This window comes from Cynocephalus volans, chromosome 5 (assembly GCF_027409185.1).
Source record: "Cynocephalus volans isolate mCynVol1 chromosome 5, mCynVol1.pri, whole genome shotgun sequence".
Lineage (NCBI taxonomy): Eukaryota > Metazoa > Chordata > Mammalia > Dermoptera > Cynocephalidae > Cynocephalus > Cynocephalus volans.
In genome coordinates, this window is record NC_084464.1 from 57009489 (window position 1) to 57029057 (window position 19569).

At 41.5% G+C, this 19569-nt stretch overlaps 1 protein-coding gene across 2 annotated transcripts in view; it reads right to left on the bottom strand.

Moving 5' to 3' along the window:
- Positions 1-390: 390 nt before the first annotated feature.
- Positions 391-19569, bottom strand: part of RCAN2 (regulator of calcineurin 2) — a 242377-nt gene continuing 223198 nt past the window's right edge. For both annotated transcript variants that reach the window (XM_063097354.1, XM_063097353.1), the window contains exon 5: positions 391-2921. In XM_063097354.1, the coding sequence (XP_062953424.1) occupies positions 2761-2921 (161 nt within the window). In that variant the 3' untranslated portion in view covers positions 391-2760. The remainder of the gene's footprint in view (positions 2922-19569) is intronic.

Genomic DNA, 19569 nt, shown 5'->3' on the forward strand with positions numbered 1-19569 from the left:
AATTATTTTTGCGACTCAAGTCTCTTAACAGTATTTTTAACTAAAAGATAGAGTGGAGAAATGTTAATTAAAAGGGGTTTTTAGTACACTTGAAACGGCTTTCAGTACCAAGATGGTTGAAACAGGCAATAAAACAAGGAGCTCTCCCAGTTCCCCTTATCAGAGCCCAACCCATCCCTCCAGGCCTTGGTCAAATTTCTCTTCCTTCAAGAGATGGCTGCCAACCAGCTTTCCCCACTGCTCCTTTCAGAAAGAACCTAGACAGGTTAATCCCATATGTTGGCAACTCTTAGAAAGATTATATAGTCTGAATTGCACTCCTCCACAATTACCCCTCAGGAGTATTTAACTCAGGTAGACAACGCAGAAATTACACCACATAGACAAAGAGTCATTCACCAGATATATTTGAAGTCTAAGCTCTTTGAGCTATACACGTGCACAAATGGTTCAGTTGGTGGAAATCTTCCCCTTCCCCTCCCCCTCCATTTTTAAACTTTTCAAACTTAAGATAGTGCTAAAGAGGTTTGCATAATGTGCGTCATGGAAATGCTGAGGCAATTCTGACTTTCACGGTGCTAGGAGGTTCCACTGACACAGTTGAAGGAATCCTTCCCGTTTCTTACCACTTTCCTTAGAAAAGCTCCTCTTCCTCCTTTACCAAAACCCATTCTAGTGAAACAATACTTGATCTGAGATAGGTTAATACTGACACTTTGCAATAAATTTTGCTAAGACTCTGCTGAGTTTTTATTTTATGACTACACAGAATGGTTATTTCAACTTTTACTAAATGTAGTTGGAATTATTTGATGTGTGTATTTTCAAACACTTAAAAATCATTGCCAAAATTTTCTCTCATCTAGATTTCTTCAGAACCTGTATTCTGCAACTTCAGGGTAGCTTAAAAAGTCAAATGACCCAGCAAGTAGCTGAGCACTGCAGTGCTCTGTTCATCTGAAGAGCTGAGCACAACATTTCTTCCACTAGAGGGCATCATCTCTCCATTATTAAGTCTGTAGTCTCACTGTCATGAAAAACCAAAAACCTCCACCGTAAAGGAAAGTCAAAGCATTTGCTCATTGTACACTCCTCAGATTTTATTTTAAAAAGGAGTCTTCATTTTTCTTATGGAAATGCAGGATTTTATAAGCAATGCTCTCCTCAGTCTCATCTGTACTGTGTCCAGTACTATATTGCTATATTCACAGTAGAACGGACTTTAATTTCTGAGTGATCAGTTTATGTTTTAAGTTTCTAATGAAACTAACATACACCTTAGTCAACAACCACAACAATCCTTCAATCAGTTGGCTGTGTTATTGTTCTTACGTGTTTTTCTGAGGTTTGGGGAAGGAAAGTACTTCCGCACTCCCTCATAATTTGTATTTGCATGTAAAGTAATTCATTAATGTACAGGAGTAGATGAGGCCTGGCACATCCAGCAGAAGGTAATGGTTCTATAGGTGTATCTTATGTAATGCACTTGGGTCTGAGAAATAGAAAAATCACATGTAATGAAAACAAATAACTTTTTTGAGCATATGGGCACTGCATGAGTAGGACTGGCATACATTTGTCTACCATCCTTTCCTATTTTAATATGCTCAGCTGCTGCTACATTCGGGAGATTTAACTTCCTCCAAATCATCTATAACTGACACTTGCATCTTTATTTAAAAACAAGTGGTCTTGATAGCAAAGACGTTGGCTAATCATTTATATATTGGCATGAACGTTTGTGCCCTTTTAAAATTCAGCATTATCCATACATAATATAGTGTAATATTATCAGACTATCTGTATTAGTATATGAATACTTTCATAAGCAATGTACATATGTTTTTAAGCAGCTAATGGCTGAACAATCACTAAATAAAAAACATCCATATTTTAAAAGCACAGCTGAAACATTTGTACAAATATACAAAGAGAAAAAACAATCATTCAGACACCATGAAACTTTTGTAATAAATAGGTTTGTCTGAAATCGGTCTCTATCACCCTGGACAAGCCTCCTCAATGAGGCTGGGAAAGTTCTACATGGAAGTGGTGTTCAAAATCTATTGAGGAATATCTTTGGGGCCAAGCTCATTTTTGCCTCCAGGAATTTCAACAGAGCTATGTAGTATTGACTCAAAATAGTGATTATACCTAGACTTGTTTGCCTGAATGATGTTGATAATTTTCCTAATCTAGATAGGACATGGCTGGATGCTGACAATCTGTGAGTTACAGTATATCCTCAAATCATGAAAATAAATGCTGGTGATCATGCATGTCCTGGGAATGTCGGGATGCAGAGGACTGAGTGAGACCAGATAGGGATATCTCATGCAGTCAAAGTCAAGTTTACATATGGTCCTATTTCAGTGGCCAGGAATAAACAAAGCGCACACGTCAGGACTGGGACTGAAACAGCTTGCAAACAACACAAGTGCTATTTGTTACTGATGTCTCTGGCTTGGATCAACATGAGAGAACAATGATATAGTCTGTGCTGATTGTTTAATAAGAAAATACTACTTTTTTTCCTAGAACCTTCTAAATAATGGGTTATACTTAATGGGTATGATATGATCAGGAGACATATCACCTTTTCCTAGCCCTTTTGTCCAAGAGGCTTGATTACATGGAAGGAATCTCAAACAGCCAAACACCCAGGGATTTAAAGGCAATTATTCTTTTTGACAAACAACAGGAAAAAAAAAAAAAGCATGATAAAGAGGAGACAGATATTATCGAGGCAGAGCAGAAGGCTCAGTTGGACACAGAAGGTGGCAGGCCAGGACGCCGGGTTTGGATGATTTTTGGCTTTGGGGAAGTCTTTGGATCCTCTTCTTCCTCTATGTCACTGTCACACACGTGCACAACGACACTTGGGGTGGACTCAGTCCCTGCATGGAGCTCATACTTCTCTCCTGAAAAGCAAGAAAAATGGGGGTGAGAAAAGGGGCAGGGATTTCAAAACATTCTTTGGCAAGGTTTGCTTAGAAGAGAGAAGAACATTTTACAGTGTCTCAGGATACCTGGGATCTTATGCAGGGATGGCACAGGGTGTTAGAAAATAAAATGAGGGGCCGAGCCTGTGGCGCACTCGGGAGAGTGCGGCGCTGGGAACGCAGCGACGCTCCTGCCGCGGGTTCGGATCCTATATAGGAATGGCCGGTGCACTCACTGGCTGAGTACCGGTCACGTAAAAGACAAATAAATAAATAAATATATAAATAAATAAAAATAAAATGAGACCTGTCTGTCCTTGTATCCAGCTCTACCACCTATCGACTGTACAGCCCTGAACAAGACACTTAGCCCCTCTTAGCCTCAGCATTTTCTACTGTATGTTTCAAAATGGAAACATCTCCACTCCATAGGATTGTGGCAAGGACAGAATGGGTCTGGCAGTTAATCATATCAGTTCCTCTTCTACTGTCCATGCTTGTTGGTGATTGCTGAATAACCTTGAGCCAATCACTTCACTTCTTCATCTTTTGGATAATGTCATCTCTAAGTTCCCCTCTAGCTGTACACATCTTAAAGGCAGACCTGCCCCAGGCAGGAATAAGACAGATCACCACTTGTTCAGTAGTTGCCCTGGATAACTGGGTTAGTTGACTGTGAAGGCCCTTTCCAATCCCAAGAGTCTATCATTCTTGACTGGCTCATTTTATAATTAAATTGCTATTAGCCAACTGGCTTTTGGTCTGTCTGTTTCACTTCAGTGGGTATTTATTGAGCACCTCCCATGGTCTTGCCCATTGCTAGTCATAAAGGCTGCAAATTACAGTAAAACATATTTGTGCCTTTCATGACAGCACAGTCCAATGGAGGCATGTGGAAACAGGAAAATCACAATATACCATGGTGAATGCTAGGGTGGTGATATATGTTAAGAACTATGGTACCAAATTGTAAGGAGCAAGTAACTCTGACAGGCTTCCTAGTAGAGGTGACAGTTGAGCTGGGTTTAAAAGACAAGCAGAAACCTCCAGGTGGTGGGGCAAGAGGAGAGGGCATTCTCTATCTCCATGCTTATAACTTTTCAACTCAACTGTTGACACGTTCATCTTAATCTTCTCCTGATATCCCATTCTTCACTTCCCATCCTTCATGAATCATCAGAAAAGTCTTCTAGAAATAATATTTCCCAGATATCCTCCTGGTCAGTGGCTCTCCCGATCTCACTAAATCAAATCCAAATTTCTTAGACCTGCATAAAACACTTTGCATAATCTCTCTCCAATCTTTTCCAGCATTTCCTCCATCAATTCCCTCTTTGCTTTGGTCAAACTGGTTTACCTGTTGGCCTCCAATCATGATAGCTACTTTCTTGTAGTCACCACACTGGCTACTTTTATTTTGCAGTCTCGCCTGTCCCTGAGAGTTCCCTAAATCCTGCCCTCCTTCCAGGATCAAGGCCAGACACCACCCAGTCCAGGAATCTTGCTTGCTATTCCCAGTCTTTAGTGGAAAGTGCCTCTGTTGGGTGGCTACAGCAAGCAACGTCGGTCCAGTGATTGGGCGCTATTTATGTGCTACTATGCACATCCTCATAGGCATCAGTGGTGAAAACAGCAAACTCTTGCAAGGCCTACTTTTGGACTCTGGATGCTGACAATAGGGAATGAGAAGCACTGCTAATGCAATGAATATCAAATTTCTTCCAAGTCATGCTTTGGGGAAGGATGCTGTGAAGGATGTAAACACTCACAGTCAGCCTTGTTATTGGTCTAATTGTGTTCCCCCAAAAGAAACTGAATTCCTAACCTCAAGTACCTTTACATATGACCTTGTTTGGAAAGAGTCTTTGCAGATGATCAAGCTAAGATGAGGTCATCAGGGTGTCCCTATATCAATATGACTAGTGCCCTTATAAAAAGGGGAAATTTAGACATAGACATGCGCAAGGAGAGAACATGAGGTGGAGATCAGAGTTATTCCGCCATGAGCCCAGGAACTAGCAGGAGCAGGAGAGGCCTGGATAGATCTTTCCCAGCATCTTCAGAGGGAGCATGGGCCTGGGTACACCTTGATCTTGGACTTTTAACCTCTGGAACTGTGAGTCACTAAATTTTTATCATCAAAGCCACTTACTTTATGGTACTTTATTATGGCAGCCCTAGCTAACTAAGATCACCGTACCACTGGTGAGAGTGCTCTCTTTGTATTGAGTCAGAGAGGTCTTTACTGGACACCCCCTGCCCCTGACATCCTGCTGTGTAGAGAAGTCTTTCCAGGGAGAAGGCAGCAAATATTTCACAAAAATGGAGTGTTTCAACTCCAGCATTTCCCTGGATATTGGTAGTAGCAAAAAAAAAATGGAACCAGCCAGAGCTATTGAGATATGGCTGATGAAGACTCTGTAATTTAAAGTCTAGATGGGGTGAAACTGTAGCTAGGCAGAGTTGCATCCACAGTACTAAACCTCTGACGTAAGCGAGTTGCCGTGAACCAGCTTGGATGCAGAAGACAGCGATGGAAGCAGGAAACTCAGGGCAGGACCGGGAAGAAGGTGCTGCGAGTCACTCATGCTACCTTTTGCTCTCCTGCCTCAGTGAGCAGGAAGGTTAGCACTAACCTAACCACATGGTCATGCACTCCGAAGTTACCCTACATATACATGTAGTCATGGTGTAAGTGCTGACACGATGTAAAGTTCACCTGATTCTGTGGGTTTCATTTTCCCTAAAATATTTTGTCTCAAGGTAAAAGAAACCACTTATCAAAGTCCCAAAGTAAAAGAACCATGTCAGATATTGCTAAGAAGAGGAACCTACACAAAACCAGCTTTATCTGAGAGATGCATAAAAGGCTCTGGGCCAGGGGTAGGGAGACCAGCTGGTGGCATCTCTGAGCAGTGATTCTCAAACATCAGACAATTTGCTGGAGGTGCTTGTTAAAAGCAGAGTTTACTGGTATGAGGATACAACCCTGCAAATTCTGATTTAGTGGGATCTACATTTGTACCCAGCACCCCCAGGGGCTTCTCGGTCTCTCAGCGTCTGGGTGGTCACAGTCCCACAGTTCTATGTGCCCGCAGGAGGCTGTGGTCCCGTGGGGATACTGGGATATGCATCTCCCTCCCTCTACTTTGCATCATAATTTTTTTCACTGTCAAATGGTCTTAGTGCAGGTAGAGGGCAGTGGAGGGGAAGCTGAGGACGCACAAAGGGAAGGAGGCGAGGAATCCGAGCTCAGCTCTGCGGTGCTCCCGGCCGCGTCCTGTCCTCATCTTTGTTCACAGGAGAACAGCAAGTCGTTCAGAGTGCCTGGGCAAACAGTCACCGAGTTCACTGCATCCAGAGTTTCTCAGATTTTGTCTTTCCTTCAGGAACTCTTTGCAGTTCTGAATGAAAGACACCCTCAAGCGAGAGACAGAGAAAGAATTTCTGAGCAACCAAATGGGGTGGCTGTTCTTGTTTTGCATGTAGGACTTCTTTCAAGTTCTCAGGCTGGAGAAGCAGCCTCTTTGGAAGAAGCACTGGTAGCTGCTGTGGTCCTGTTCATTGCTCTGTTGATTGCAAGTGCAGAGATGAAGGGGGTTGGGGGTGGGGATCTGTCATCCTCTGATGCAGGGATGACGCGAAGGAATCTGCCAGGCAGAGTGAGCCTGGAGATTGCAGGACTTGGGGTGGAAGTGGTGGTGATGGCAGATACTCAGGCCAGAGGACTGACAGGACCCCCTGTCCCTTTCCTCATCTGTTGGCAAGAATCTAGCCTTTCAAAAAGATGTAGTGAAATACACATAACAAACCCAGCTTTTTGATTAAACCTTTTGTTTGCCCTGGCTTGGATAAGGAACGTTCCCTTAAAGACACCTCTGTAGCAATGTGTCTACAACTTCAAAAGTGCTGGCTTTCCTCTCAGAATAGGTGCGTTGAGGGCACACTCAGGATGGAAGGGACCAGCACAGGAGCACTCTCCATGTGCAGGGTGCAAAGCAACTTTTATGTCAAGTGAATAAAGTCAGGCTGCCTGGTCATAGAGATATTTTATTGCTATGATCACATTAACTCTGACATTTCATTGTTCTATTTTTAGAAATTTCTTACTATCAAAATCCAGCAAAGCTTAACAGCTACTTAGAGTCCACAAGATAAAAAGCAATGGCTTTAAATCTTGCTGGATTTTTCTTATTTTGGCTTCTTTTTCCCTTTAAGCTTCAGCTAACTCCTCCTCCACAAGGGCTGACATCAGTGCTGTCACAGAGCACATGGACCAACTGGGCTTAGTCAGGGACAGGGAGCCCATCAGACCTTATGCACACAGGACGGGGGCAGGTCCTGCCATGGTACAATGAGAGTGAGCCAAATGGACCAGCATTTCTTTTAAAGGACAAGGACAGGGCTCATCTGTCACACATTCACTCCTCTACTGGTATTCAAACTGTCCTCTACCCTGTGTGCAGAAAAGAGGCCAGGACCAAAAGCCATCAAAAAATGCATTGATCAGGGTTTCCCACCTACTTGCATGAGTCAACTTCCCAGCCAAGCAAATGAGAAATCCTCTAGCACATGGTCAATAGCTAAATTCCCATTTATGCCTTTGGAAGTGACTGAGGCTTGGCCCACTGCTCAAAATAGATGCTAAAGTTCTATCTCCTCTTTTCCTAAGTGGGTGGAGACAGGTTGGTGACAATGTCCCAATTCCTCTAAGTCTGGAGGAGGGAGTGAAGGTGCCCACAGGCTACTTCCCATCCTCATGAGGGAGGAGGTGTAGTCCCTGTGCTGATCAGGAGGCTGGGGGGGGGGGGGGGTGAGGGGAGGGGGCGGGCCCTGGTGACATGGTTCTGGCACAATTGCAGAGAAGTGTGTTGGTGACTGTCAGTCCAAGTGCCACTGGAAATTCTCCATCATGCCACCTTTAGCTTATGGGCCATGAGTTGGCTTCTTAAGTTCTTTCTAAAATAATTCATGTGGTAACGCACAAGTAAAAGTCAGCATAATTCCAACGTGTGAAAGGTGGGGAGGTGATACAGAGCTACATGTAAGTGTACAAGGGTACTTCAAAAAAGTTCGTGGAAAAACAGAATTAAAAGATAAACAAATTTTTTCACGAACTTTCAAAGTACCTTCATATTTTTCCACAAACTTTTTGAAGTGCCCTTGTATGAAAGCAGAGTTTGAGACTGACTGATCAGATTCCAGGAAAAAATTTAGTGATGGAGGGAAGAGGAAATCCCCCTAAAACTTTGGTGCCTCTTGGGACAAGTCCTTCCATGTGTTCTGCCAAGAGAGAGACAGAATCCCTGCACTAAAGGCTTTCAAAATACAGCCAAGTCTAACAGGCACAGGCCAAAGTTTGCTTCTTTCCTCAGCATCTACTGTTATTCTCAGAATATTCTTTCTCTCGATCACCATGAGTTCCCTATTCCTGCCTCTAAGAGGAGATGTACATCCAGGCCTGATCCCACACCTACCTCCTGACCTACTAACATCTCTGTGTAAGTCTCCTACTCTTTCTAAAGTCACATGTCTACAGTGGAATGATTTGTTTTCCCTGTCAATTCACGTTTCCTTCCCAGCTATCACATTTCTCCTCAAGGTCCTGTCATTCCTCCAGCCTTCTCTTTCATCGCTTGGAGTCGATCAGTCACCAGGCAGTACTGGACATTGCTTTGAAACGTTTCTCTGTGCACTCCCCAACGCCCTCGTAAAGACCCTGCCCACGACCTCCTCCCACTTAGAGGACACTTAGCTGGTTTCCCCACCACAAAAACTAATCTTCCGTGCTAGAATAAGTTTCCTAAATCACGTGGAGACTTTACCTTATCACCTGCTGGGGGATATGACTGTGAGAAAGTTATATAACACTTTTGAGCCTCAGTTTTCCTCATCAATAAAATGGAAATAACACCCATATCAGCAGGATACTATGAAATAAGAAATACGTGTCAAATACTCCATAAAGCCCTCCTGAGATGCATGATATGATTATTCAGGGTGATATTATTTTGGTCATTGCTGTCCCCAGATAACTTTGGGTTTTCAAGATGGTGAATTAATCTAGTCACAGAAGCTGAATAACTGCAAAGAGCTTTTTACTCAGCGGAGTCACTGTTGTAAAGAGCGCTAAGAGGGAATGATAAATGAGTGGCTGGGCATCACGTAATTCCATCCTATCTTTTCTCCCCCAACCGCTGCCTGCTTCTCTGTCTCTTCATTGTTAAGTTTCTCTCCTTTTTCCTCTCTCTTCCTAGCTATTTCCATATCTCTGTTCCTATGAGACGGAAAATCTTAAGTTGACGTTTTAATGAGATCTCTGATTTTCTGAGATAGTCTGAACCCCTTATTTCTGAGCCCTTTATTTATAATGTTAATTATACTGCCTTTTGTATTATTAATTATTTCACCTAGTGATGGTCTATATTTTAAGCCACTGAAGTCAGGACTTAAACTTCTTCTGTGTTTGCTGTAGCTCAGGGTACATGTAAGTGCTCAATAAGTATGTGATTGATTTACGAAGGGCCTCAAGTATGGCCTCTGACAACATACTTGAGTAATGTCCAGTGTGTATACACATATGAATTTTCCTCGTGTAGTTTAATTTGTGGAAGTTCTACTTTTTCAATTATACTGAAAAATATTTAAGGGCAGGTAGCTATCCTATTATCAGTATTCTCTCAGGGCTAGGACACAGGAGGTGTCCTAGAAACTTACCACATTCCTTGAACATAACAACTATTAGCTGAGCACTTACTAGAGAGCTCTAAGTCTCTAAGTACTTCACATAAAATAGGTATTTAATTATAGCAACAGCTCTGTAGGGGGGTTTCACAATGTCCAGCTATACAGGAGGACATTGGGATCACACCAGTAGGAAATGGCAGGGCCACATTCGTACTCGGGCTTGCCTGACCTCAGAGCACGTGCTTAGGGTCACTTTCACTCTTCCCTCTGTTTTCTTATTCCATAAGAGACTCCACTGAAAGGGAGCCTAGTTTTAACTTTAACTTTTAATACATTTTAATGCCAACTCATATTTTTAGTGAATATTTGTTCTCTAGCTAAAAATAGACTATTTATTCTTTCTGAACCTTGCTTCATTTTGTTTTGGCGAATTGCTAGTTATCTTAGGCATGTTCTCTTTAGCAATGAATCTTCTCAATAAACTTTGAAAAGGAAAGGATTAAAAATTATAAGCTGAGTTAATTTGCATTTCTTATGGCATCTTTGGTCTCTGGAAAAAGATTCTCTATATTTCCCTCTACCTTGAATTTATTATCTCTCATTTTAAAGATGAATTCTCAATGAGAAAGTTATTCACTGTAGCAGATTGTGTTTTCCAAAGATGGTCCTGATATCTCCCATCCCACATACTCTTTGGGAACCTTGCTGCTCCCCCATGGGGGAGTGTCTCCTCTGCGTTCCCTCCCCTCAAACCTGGGCAGGCCTTTCTGAATGCCTTGACAAACAAACTATGGCAGAAGAAACCCGTGTGACTTCTGAGTTAGGTCACAAAAGTGTCATACACTTCTCCCCTGCTCTTTCAGGATGCTCATTCTTGAAACCTCACTTCCATGTTGTATGGAAGCCCAAGCAGCCCATGAAGAGATCCACACAGAGAAGAGCCAGGGCCCCTGACCCAGCATCTATCTGAGCTCTCAGCCACAGCCAGTACCAAATTGCCAGCCATGTGAATGAACCATCTTGAAAGTTCATTTGCCAGTCTCCAGTTCAGCTGCCTCAGGAACATTGTATGGAGGCCCCCTGAGCCTTGCCCAAATAGCAGATTTGTGAGTGAAATAAATGATTGTTGCTGTTTCAGGCCCTACATTTTGGGGGTAGTTTGTTATGTAGCAATTGATAAGTAGGCCATGGGTCATACAAATTCTCTTTGTTCAAAAGCAAGTTAAGCCACTGCAATTGAGTTAAAATTATTTGCCTTTTGGTGTTTTCTCCTCTTTTCCCTGGCTATGCTAGAGTCCACACTTCTCCGCTGCAAGGGTTCCTTCATGTGGAGGAGTTCCATTAGCATATCACTGGGACTCTCCCCCAGACTGTCTCCTGTTCCTGTCCTGTGGAGGAGGAACAACACTTGATGGGTAACTTTGGGAAACAGAAAAGGAAATGTCTCAGCTCACCCTCTCCCATCTTTCCCTGTGAGCCCTCCCTGCCTGCAAGGAGCCTGTTCTCTGCTCTGCTGTGAGCCATGTGCTAAGTAAGCCTCACAGAAAAGACTATGCTCTGTGCTGGGCAGCCTGACATTTTCCAGCTCTGTGACAGGGTGAACATGTCTGTATTATTCTGGATTTCAGCTGTAGGAAGCTCTGGCTGTTGCTCCACTAAGCCCAATTCTCAGCTTTAGTCTTTACTCAGAAACAAAGCTGGCATTAAAAAAAAAAAAAAAAAAATCTTATCTGTCTTCTTATGTAATGCTCATTTGGTTCTGACCCAAATAGCAAAAAAGCTGGCATCAGTTTTTAATCCATACTGAATTTTAAGAATGAATGATGGCTTATCAAAGTAAGAACATTTCCAACAGGACTCGATTGTAGAACCATGCTGGGTTGTCTGCTAAGTGCTAAACCTTAACTTGAATTAAGACCCCTATATATTTGAGAAGAAGAATACAAATTCCAATATTAAAATCATTTCAGGAGATATAGAGGCCTAGTCATGTTTAAAAAGCATTGCAGCCCCCTACTGCCAATATTTTTATTATAAATGTGATTTTCTTTTTCAAAAGGAAGCAGGGAGTATCAGTCCCGATCTATGGAATCATTGAAATGGAATCTCCATGCATGTTAGTTTCACTAAACATGCCTGCCTGTTAGTGAGACTAAAAACGGAGATGGAGGAAAGAGTTCAGAACAATTTGAAATGTGCTTGAAAGGTGTTCACGTTTAGACTTCCTTTCAAGCACTGGGTTTGGGACTTAATCAAATTCGGCAATGAGAGGAAGGTGCACAGGTCGCCAAGCCTTGGTCAGCTGTGCAGACAGAGGCATCTGGCACTGACCCAGCTCCTGGACGACTGGAAGAGGCTGACCTGCCAGAAGCAGGAAAGGTGGGGAGGGGTGGCTTGCACGTCCTTCCATCTACCCAAGGATTGTCTGGGATTTGAGCTTTTAACCGGTGCTCAATCCTGGCGAAGCTAATGCTGGTTTGGTTTGGGGCCAAAAGCATTCCTTGATAGGACTAAGTTCGAGTGGAAAACATCAGAAAGTTTCCCAAAGTTTCCCAAAGCTGCGCTGCCCAGCCCCATCCAGATGTGCTGTGAATGGTATTTTTAAGGCATCTACGGGCAGTTTGTGCCCCCAGTTATCCAGGGTGAGAACAAAGTGTGTGTGTCTGGGCAGGGGGAGGGGCAGGAGCTGCTTCTCTGGCCTGTCTCCCCCTCCGGCCCTCTTCTTTCCGCTCCTTGAAAATTCACTGGAAATGCTGACTCCTTGCCTCTCTGTCTCTGACGACTGTGACACACTTGAGAAAGTGTAGTTAGTGTAGTTCTCATACAAGCGGGCTACATCCCCAGTGATATGCGGATTATTTTTTTGTCATAAGGACTGGGTTAGGGGTCGATACTGGCTTTTAGTAGGTGAGGCCCAGGGATGCTCAGTGTACTGCAATATGTGGGGCATCAACGCCAGAATATCCTAGCTTTCACACTGAGACTCACTGAGCTAAGAACTTAACAAAGGCACTTACATTTTAGTAGGAAAATAAGATACAGTTTGAAAATCAAGTGACAATAAACAGGTAACACACAGTGAGCAGGTACTATGAACGGTGCTGGGATACAGATGTATATGGATTATCTCATTTGATGCTCAGCACAACCTGATTTTACTGTTGAGAAAGCACAGAGAGGTTAAGAAACCACCTCAAGGTCACACAGCTAATAAAAGGTGGAGCCTAGATTCAAACTCACGTTCTGAGTTTTAATCATCATCCTAAAGTAGGAGAAAAGTCTCTCTTCCTGCTGGATTTTCATTTATAGCTACAAAATAAAAGAGAAGACATTCTGGGGCAGAAGAACTTATCGGAAACTAAAAATCACAGCTACTTGCTAGCTGCCTATTCACAAGATCAGTCTGGGAGTGGAGAAAGAATTTATTTTCTAAGTAGAAGTAAAAAGAAAGATTTAGGATTAAAATAAATACTCCAGAGAATTCAGTCCTCTGTAAACTATTTCTCTAATTCTTTTGTGTTTCCATGAGCTTATATTTAATTTTGGTAGACCCCAGAGAAAAGTGGTGGACTCCAACTCAGGTCTACTGGGTGCCAAAACATAACCACCATATTGTCTGCTACATTTGGATACAAGGTTGTCTAGTGTAGGAATGACATCAGGGCTGCAAGTTGACTTCCATGCCTCAGTAGGTCTTGTACGGGTTCATTTTAGGAAAATATTATCTACTGAATGATTGGGGTTCTCCTTCCTTACCTCCCCTGCTCAGTCCTGACCCATATCAAAGCAAAGAGGTCCTTGGTAAGATGGGGAGGGGGTGAGGGGAATTGGGAGGGGGAAGAGAGAGGGAGAGAGAGAATAGTTTTATGGTAAGAGCAGGAGCTCTTTCAATAAAATAAAATGTGCTTACCTTCTGGAGGTTTCTTTCTATTACTGGATCAGGGGGGCCATGTATCTTCATTCCCTCCTGAAACGTTTAGAACCTAAAGTACTTCATGGGGTCAATTGATTGACTGAGGACCTGAATTAATGGTTAAGACAAAGAAGTGAAACCTTAGCAGGAAGATAAGGGCATGAAAGACTAGGGGAATCATGGAGGGATGAGGGGTGGGAAGATAAAGAGGAGCTCTCTGAAGCCTTGTGAAGGGGGCTTGTCTACACGGGGCGAGAGGAAAGTGGCAGAGATAAAGAGAGAGAGAACATGCTGGGAGAGCTCTCTGTGCCTGGTCAGAGAGTCATGAGGTTTTCCTCTCTGGGAATGGACCATACTGTTCTTCCTTTCCTGATATTAGGGGCCTGGCGAAGGCAACGGCTATGGACACACAGACACACACACACATCCACACACACCCTCATAAGAGAAACTTGAAGAATGAACACCACAATGATTCCTTTTTCATGTACTTATTTTGGAGTGGTAGGATTGGTTATTCATCTTTTCCCATTTTTTGGTCATGTGTCGTTTCTAATTTTCTACAATGTGCACATTGTACCTGTGAAATGAGAAAAGGAAGTATGCTATATTGCTACTCAACAGTGATTGAAGATAAATTGTGGGATATATATTGAGAAGAAAAGCCCCTTTAACATTTTTTTCCAGGGAAAATTCTTCAAAAGGAAATGGAAAATTATGAACATGTGTTCCAGGGTCACAAATCTGAGTCCCTTGTGTGGAGAATGACACACAGAGACTGTACTAACTGGAACACTGGATACTAGCTGTTATTTGCCTATCATATCTGTGATCAGAATATATCAATTGCTGCACAAGAAGTGAGGCTTTATACAATATTCATACCACACGCACCAAAAATATAGGTGCTCATCTATATTTTAAAAACTGAATTTTCTCTACTTTAGAAGCAAAACCTAGAATAGAAAATGTTCCTTCCTTATAAGTTACATTAATTAATGAAATATATTTTCCATTTGAGGAAAACAGCATATACCAAAGCAGCGACACCAGCAAAATTGCTTTACTAGGGCATGTTTTGATAGACAAGAATTTGGAAAAAAAAATCTAAATATAGCAGATGTACGCAACTTGAAACTCAAGCACCATTTTAAACTCTCCTCTGCAGTTAACTAAAATTGATCTCCCTTACAAGAGCTAAAAATAGCAGGAGGCAAAAAGAGAATAGACAATGACTTTTCATATCGCTCCCTGCAGGCATTTTCCGTGACAATGAACATGACCTTCCAGAGCCATCCTAGAGAGCAGAATAAAAGCTGGCATTTCATATCCCACCTGATCTACCGCATATTTAGTACAGGGTACATCTCTATTTTGCCATTTTTGCTGACTGGTATGGATAAGTTGTTTTTGTGGGCAGGGTTTTTATTCTCCTATTTTGTTTTACATCAGAAAAGAACATAGCCCTACTCTGCTTCTGGAGTAAGGAACAGTAGATATTATAAAATAAACAAAAATATAAATATTCAATTCATTAGCCACCTCAAGTTCAGAGCCCATCGTATTTTGTCTCGGTCACTGTTAAATGATGAGCTTCTACAGATTCACCAGGGCAACCAAGAGAAACACACAAAGCCTCTGTTTTATAGAAACGATAACTGCTCCATGAACACAGCAGAGGAAGGCAAATGTGTCCCTCTTGATGTGGCGTAAAGGATGCAGTGGGTATGTTTTAGCAAGTGTCTTTAAGCAGAGAAACAAAATATGAAGAAATGAAATGTACAAGTTGTTTCATATTTTTTCCTTTTAGAACTATCTTGGATTTCTTCTAGAGAAATTAATTTTACTATTCAAGAGATCTCTCTGTCTTCTGAGACTTTTCAGACCCTAGGGCAAGGGTGCCGGCTCAATCAATCCTTTCTTCTTCTTGCCTGTGGCAGAGGGACATATTTTAATTTCCCAGCTGTGCAGCCTTGGGCAAGTTCCTGAACTACTCTGTGCTTCACATTCCCCAACTGTATACATGAAGACCAGAACAATCTCTGTTATATTGTCTGTGAGCATTAAATGAGATAATATAGTAAGGTATTTAGAACAGTGCCTGACATATAATAAGTCCTATACATAAGTTTAAGCCATTGTTTTCATTATTTAATTTTTTCAAATTTGTCAATTTTACTTACGTTCTGGATCAGTGATAGAACATACTGTCATGGCGACAATGATTAGGAATGTTGGAAATTGTGCTTTCCATAATTTCCAGACTATGAACTTGCTCTCACTATAGTAAACAGAACTGAGAGATGCTTCAATATTATGTGGCCCTTGACTCCTGATGTAACAACTTAGGTATTTCAAAGGCTTTCAACAGACACCCACAGTGTAATCACACTGTTCTCTCCCTGCTTGTTTCAAGGACGTCTCTAGAAGTCCTCAGGAACCTGACTTGTCTGTCTCTGAAATAGGGTCATCAGCATCCCTTTCTTAAAGAATGGGGACTTTTTTTGCCCCTTGCTTGTCTGAGCCATGGCCTGTGTCCTCCCCCTCCCATTTGTCTTTCATGGAAGGGTCCTATATGGCAAGTCATTGCCTCTGGGGCAGCTAGACATGTGCCAGCGCCCACAAGCCAGTCAATGACTGAAGTGCCTTTAGCCTGAGTCCCGGCTCACTCTGGATCCCTGGTCTGTGATGCTCTTTCTCAAGACTGACCTTTCCCAGCAGCTTTTAATTTCTGCATATCTTCTCAGTCACTCAGCCCTACCAATTTAGCACTATTAATCATTCCTTGGAAGCAAAATTCCTTTGATCATTTGAGTTGCTTTTTTCTGCTCTCATTCTAATTTGTTTCTGTACTTCTGGAACTGACGTAGTCATCCCCTAACATAAAATGAGTTAGAATTTGTTACTGAAATGATTCTGCCGAAGGATTAAAAATAAATTTTACTAAATCTTTTTTTTTTTTTTTCAAATGGAAATGCTAGAAGTCTTCTTATTATAGAAAACATTAATTTAGTGCCGCCTGACTCGGTCTGGCTTAGGCATAAGAAAGCAACAATTTTCCAGTGAAGGCAGGCTAGTAGCTCTGATCAATTCACTCATTCATGCATGCATTAATTCATCCAATATTTGCTATCAGGAGCTGGGAATACCAAAAGAAATGAAACATGCATTCTCCCCTCAAACAGCAGGGAAGACAGTAAGCTGAACAATAAAAAATCACCGTAAGAAGATGTGAGCATTTGTGCAAAGTGCCATGAAGAGACTAAAAGGAGCAGCTTCAATCAGACCATTTGAGTGGAATGTACTTCTCTGCTTCCAAAATTTCCTGAATTACTGTGGGAAATGGCTTCACAAGGCCTGACTTGAGCAGACTTGACTTATTTTGCATGAGTACACTATACAATGTCTAAGTATATCACAAACATGGCTCTCTTTCAATGGGTAGTGCATAAGCTCAGGATTCACATAGGTGAACTAGACTTTCAAGGAAATCATATTTCATAAACATCTCCCTTATCATTATATTGCTTCTTTCATCAGCCCATCTTAATTAGACACCTACTGCTTCTCAAAATGGCTCTTTAAGGGTAAAAACCAGTGGCCATTTTAAAGACCCTGAGAAGCTGGGTGACTGGATGATGATTACAAAGAAATCCCAAGGAGCTTGCTCTTGAGAGTGCTGTAATTTAACTTTCAGGCCACATGTGCCAAAGTCAGCAATTCTCTCGCAGGGAGTGCTTATTAATCAAATTAGCCTCATCTTACTCCTGGTACCCAGCAGGGTGATCGATTCTTCCTAGTTTGCCTGGGAATTTCCTGATTTTAGAATTGAAAGTCCCATGTCTCAGGAACCCCTCAGTCCTGGGCCAACCAGGAATTGGTCACTCTAATTCCCGGGATTCTCAAATTTCAGTATATTTAAAAATCAACACGTGTGATTATTCAAACTGCAGATTTCTGGGGTGGGTGATTCTGGGCCAAATGTTTTCCTGATGACATGACCTTATATATAGAAAAACCGAAAGACTCCAACAAAAAACTCAATGTATCCCTATCAAAATACCAATGGCATTCTTCACAGAAATAGAAAAAAACAATCCGAACATTCACATGGAACAACAAAAGATCCTGAATAGCCAAAGCAATCTTGAGCAAAAAGAATAAAGCTGTAGGCATTTCACCATCTGACTTTAAATTATACTACAAAGCTATGGTAACCAAAATATCATGGTGCTGTCATAAAAAACAGACACATGGACCAATGTAACAGAATAGAAAACCCAGAAATTAATCTATGTACTTACAGCCAACAAATCTTCGACAAAGGTGCTGAGAACATACATTAGGGAAAGGGCAGCCTCTTCAATAAATGGAACTGGGAAAACTGGATATTCATGTGTAGAAGAATGAAACTAGACCCCTATATACTGCCATATACCAAAATCAACTTAAAATGGATGAAAGACTTAAGTTAAAGACCTGAAACTATAAAACTCCCAAAAGAAAACAGGGGAAATGCTTCAGGATGTAGGACTAGGCAATGACTTTATGAATAAGACCTCAAAAGCACGGGCAAAAAAATAAATAGAAACAAAAATATAAACAAATGGAATTATATCAAACTAAAAAGCTTCTGCACAGCAAAGGACACAATCAGCAGAGTGAAAAGGCAACCTGCAGAATGGAAGAAAATATTTGCGAACTATGCGTCCAACAAGGGGTTAATATCCAGAATATACAAAGAACTCAAAGTAAAAAAACAAATAATCCAATTAAAAAATGAGCAAAGGAACTGAACAGACATTTCTCAAAAGAAGACATGCAAATGGTCAACAGGTTTAGGAAAAAATGCTCAACATCACTAATCATCAGAGAAATGCAAATCAAAACCACATTGGGATATTATTTCATCCCAGCTAGACTGGCTATTATCAAAAAGACAGAAAATAACAAATGTTGGTGAGGATGCAGAGAAAGGGGAACACCTATATGCTGTTGATGGGGTTGTAAATTAGTGCAGCCATTATAGAAAACAGTATGGAGATTCCTCAGACATCTACAGATAGAACTGCCAAACAGCAATCCCACTGCAGGGTATATATACAAAGGAATGGAAATCATCATGTTGAAGGGATACCTGCATTCCCATGTTTATTGCAGCTCTATTCACAATAGCCCAGATATGGAACCAACCTAAGTGTCCATAGTTGGACAATTAGATTTAAAAATGTTGTATATGTACACAATGGAATACTACTCAGCCATAAAAAGGAACGGATTCTTCTATTCACAGCAGCATGGAGGAGCTTAGAGAAAATTAACGTAAGTAAAATAAGCCAGAACAGAAATAGAAATACCGCATGTTCTCACTCATAAGTGGGAGCAAAGGAAGGAAGGAAGGTGGGAAAGAAGGAAGGGAGGGAGGGAAGAAGAGAGGAAAGTGAGAGGGAGAGGGAGAGGGGGAGAGAGCCCACATGTGAAAGAAAGAGCGAAAGAGCAAAAGAAGAGCGAAAGAAAGAAAGAAAGAAAGAAAGAAAGAAAGAAAGAAAGAAAGAAAGAAAGAAAGAAAGAAAGAAAGAAAGAAAGAAAGAAAGAAAGAAAGAGAGAGAGAGAGAGAGAGAGAGAGAGAGAAAGAAAGAAAGAAAGAAAGGAAGGAAGGAAGAAAGAAAAAAGAAAGAAAGAAAGAAAAAGAAAGAAAGAAAATAATTAAATAATAAGTTGATCTTTCGGGAGAGAACAGAACCGTGGTTACCAGATGCAGGGAAGGGGAAGAAGGAGAGGGGACAGTGAGAGGTTGCTTAATGGACACAAAACAGCTAGACAGGAAAAACAAGTTCTACTGGTATACAGTTGAGCTAGGCATCGATAATTAACAAGAAATTACTGCATGTTATCAAATGGCTAGAAGAGAGGAGATCAAATGTCCTCATCACAAGGAAATGATTATTTTGCAATGACGAATATGCTAATTATCCTCATTTGATCATTACACATGTATTGAAATATAACTCTTGTAACCCACGAATA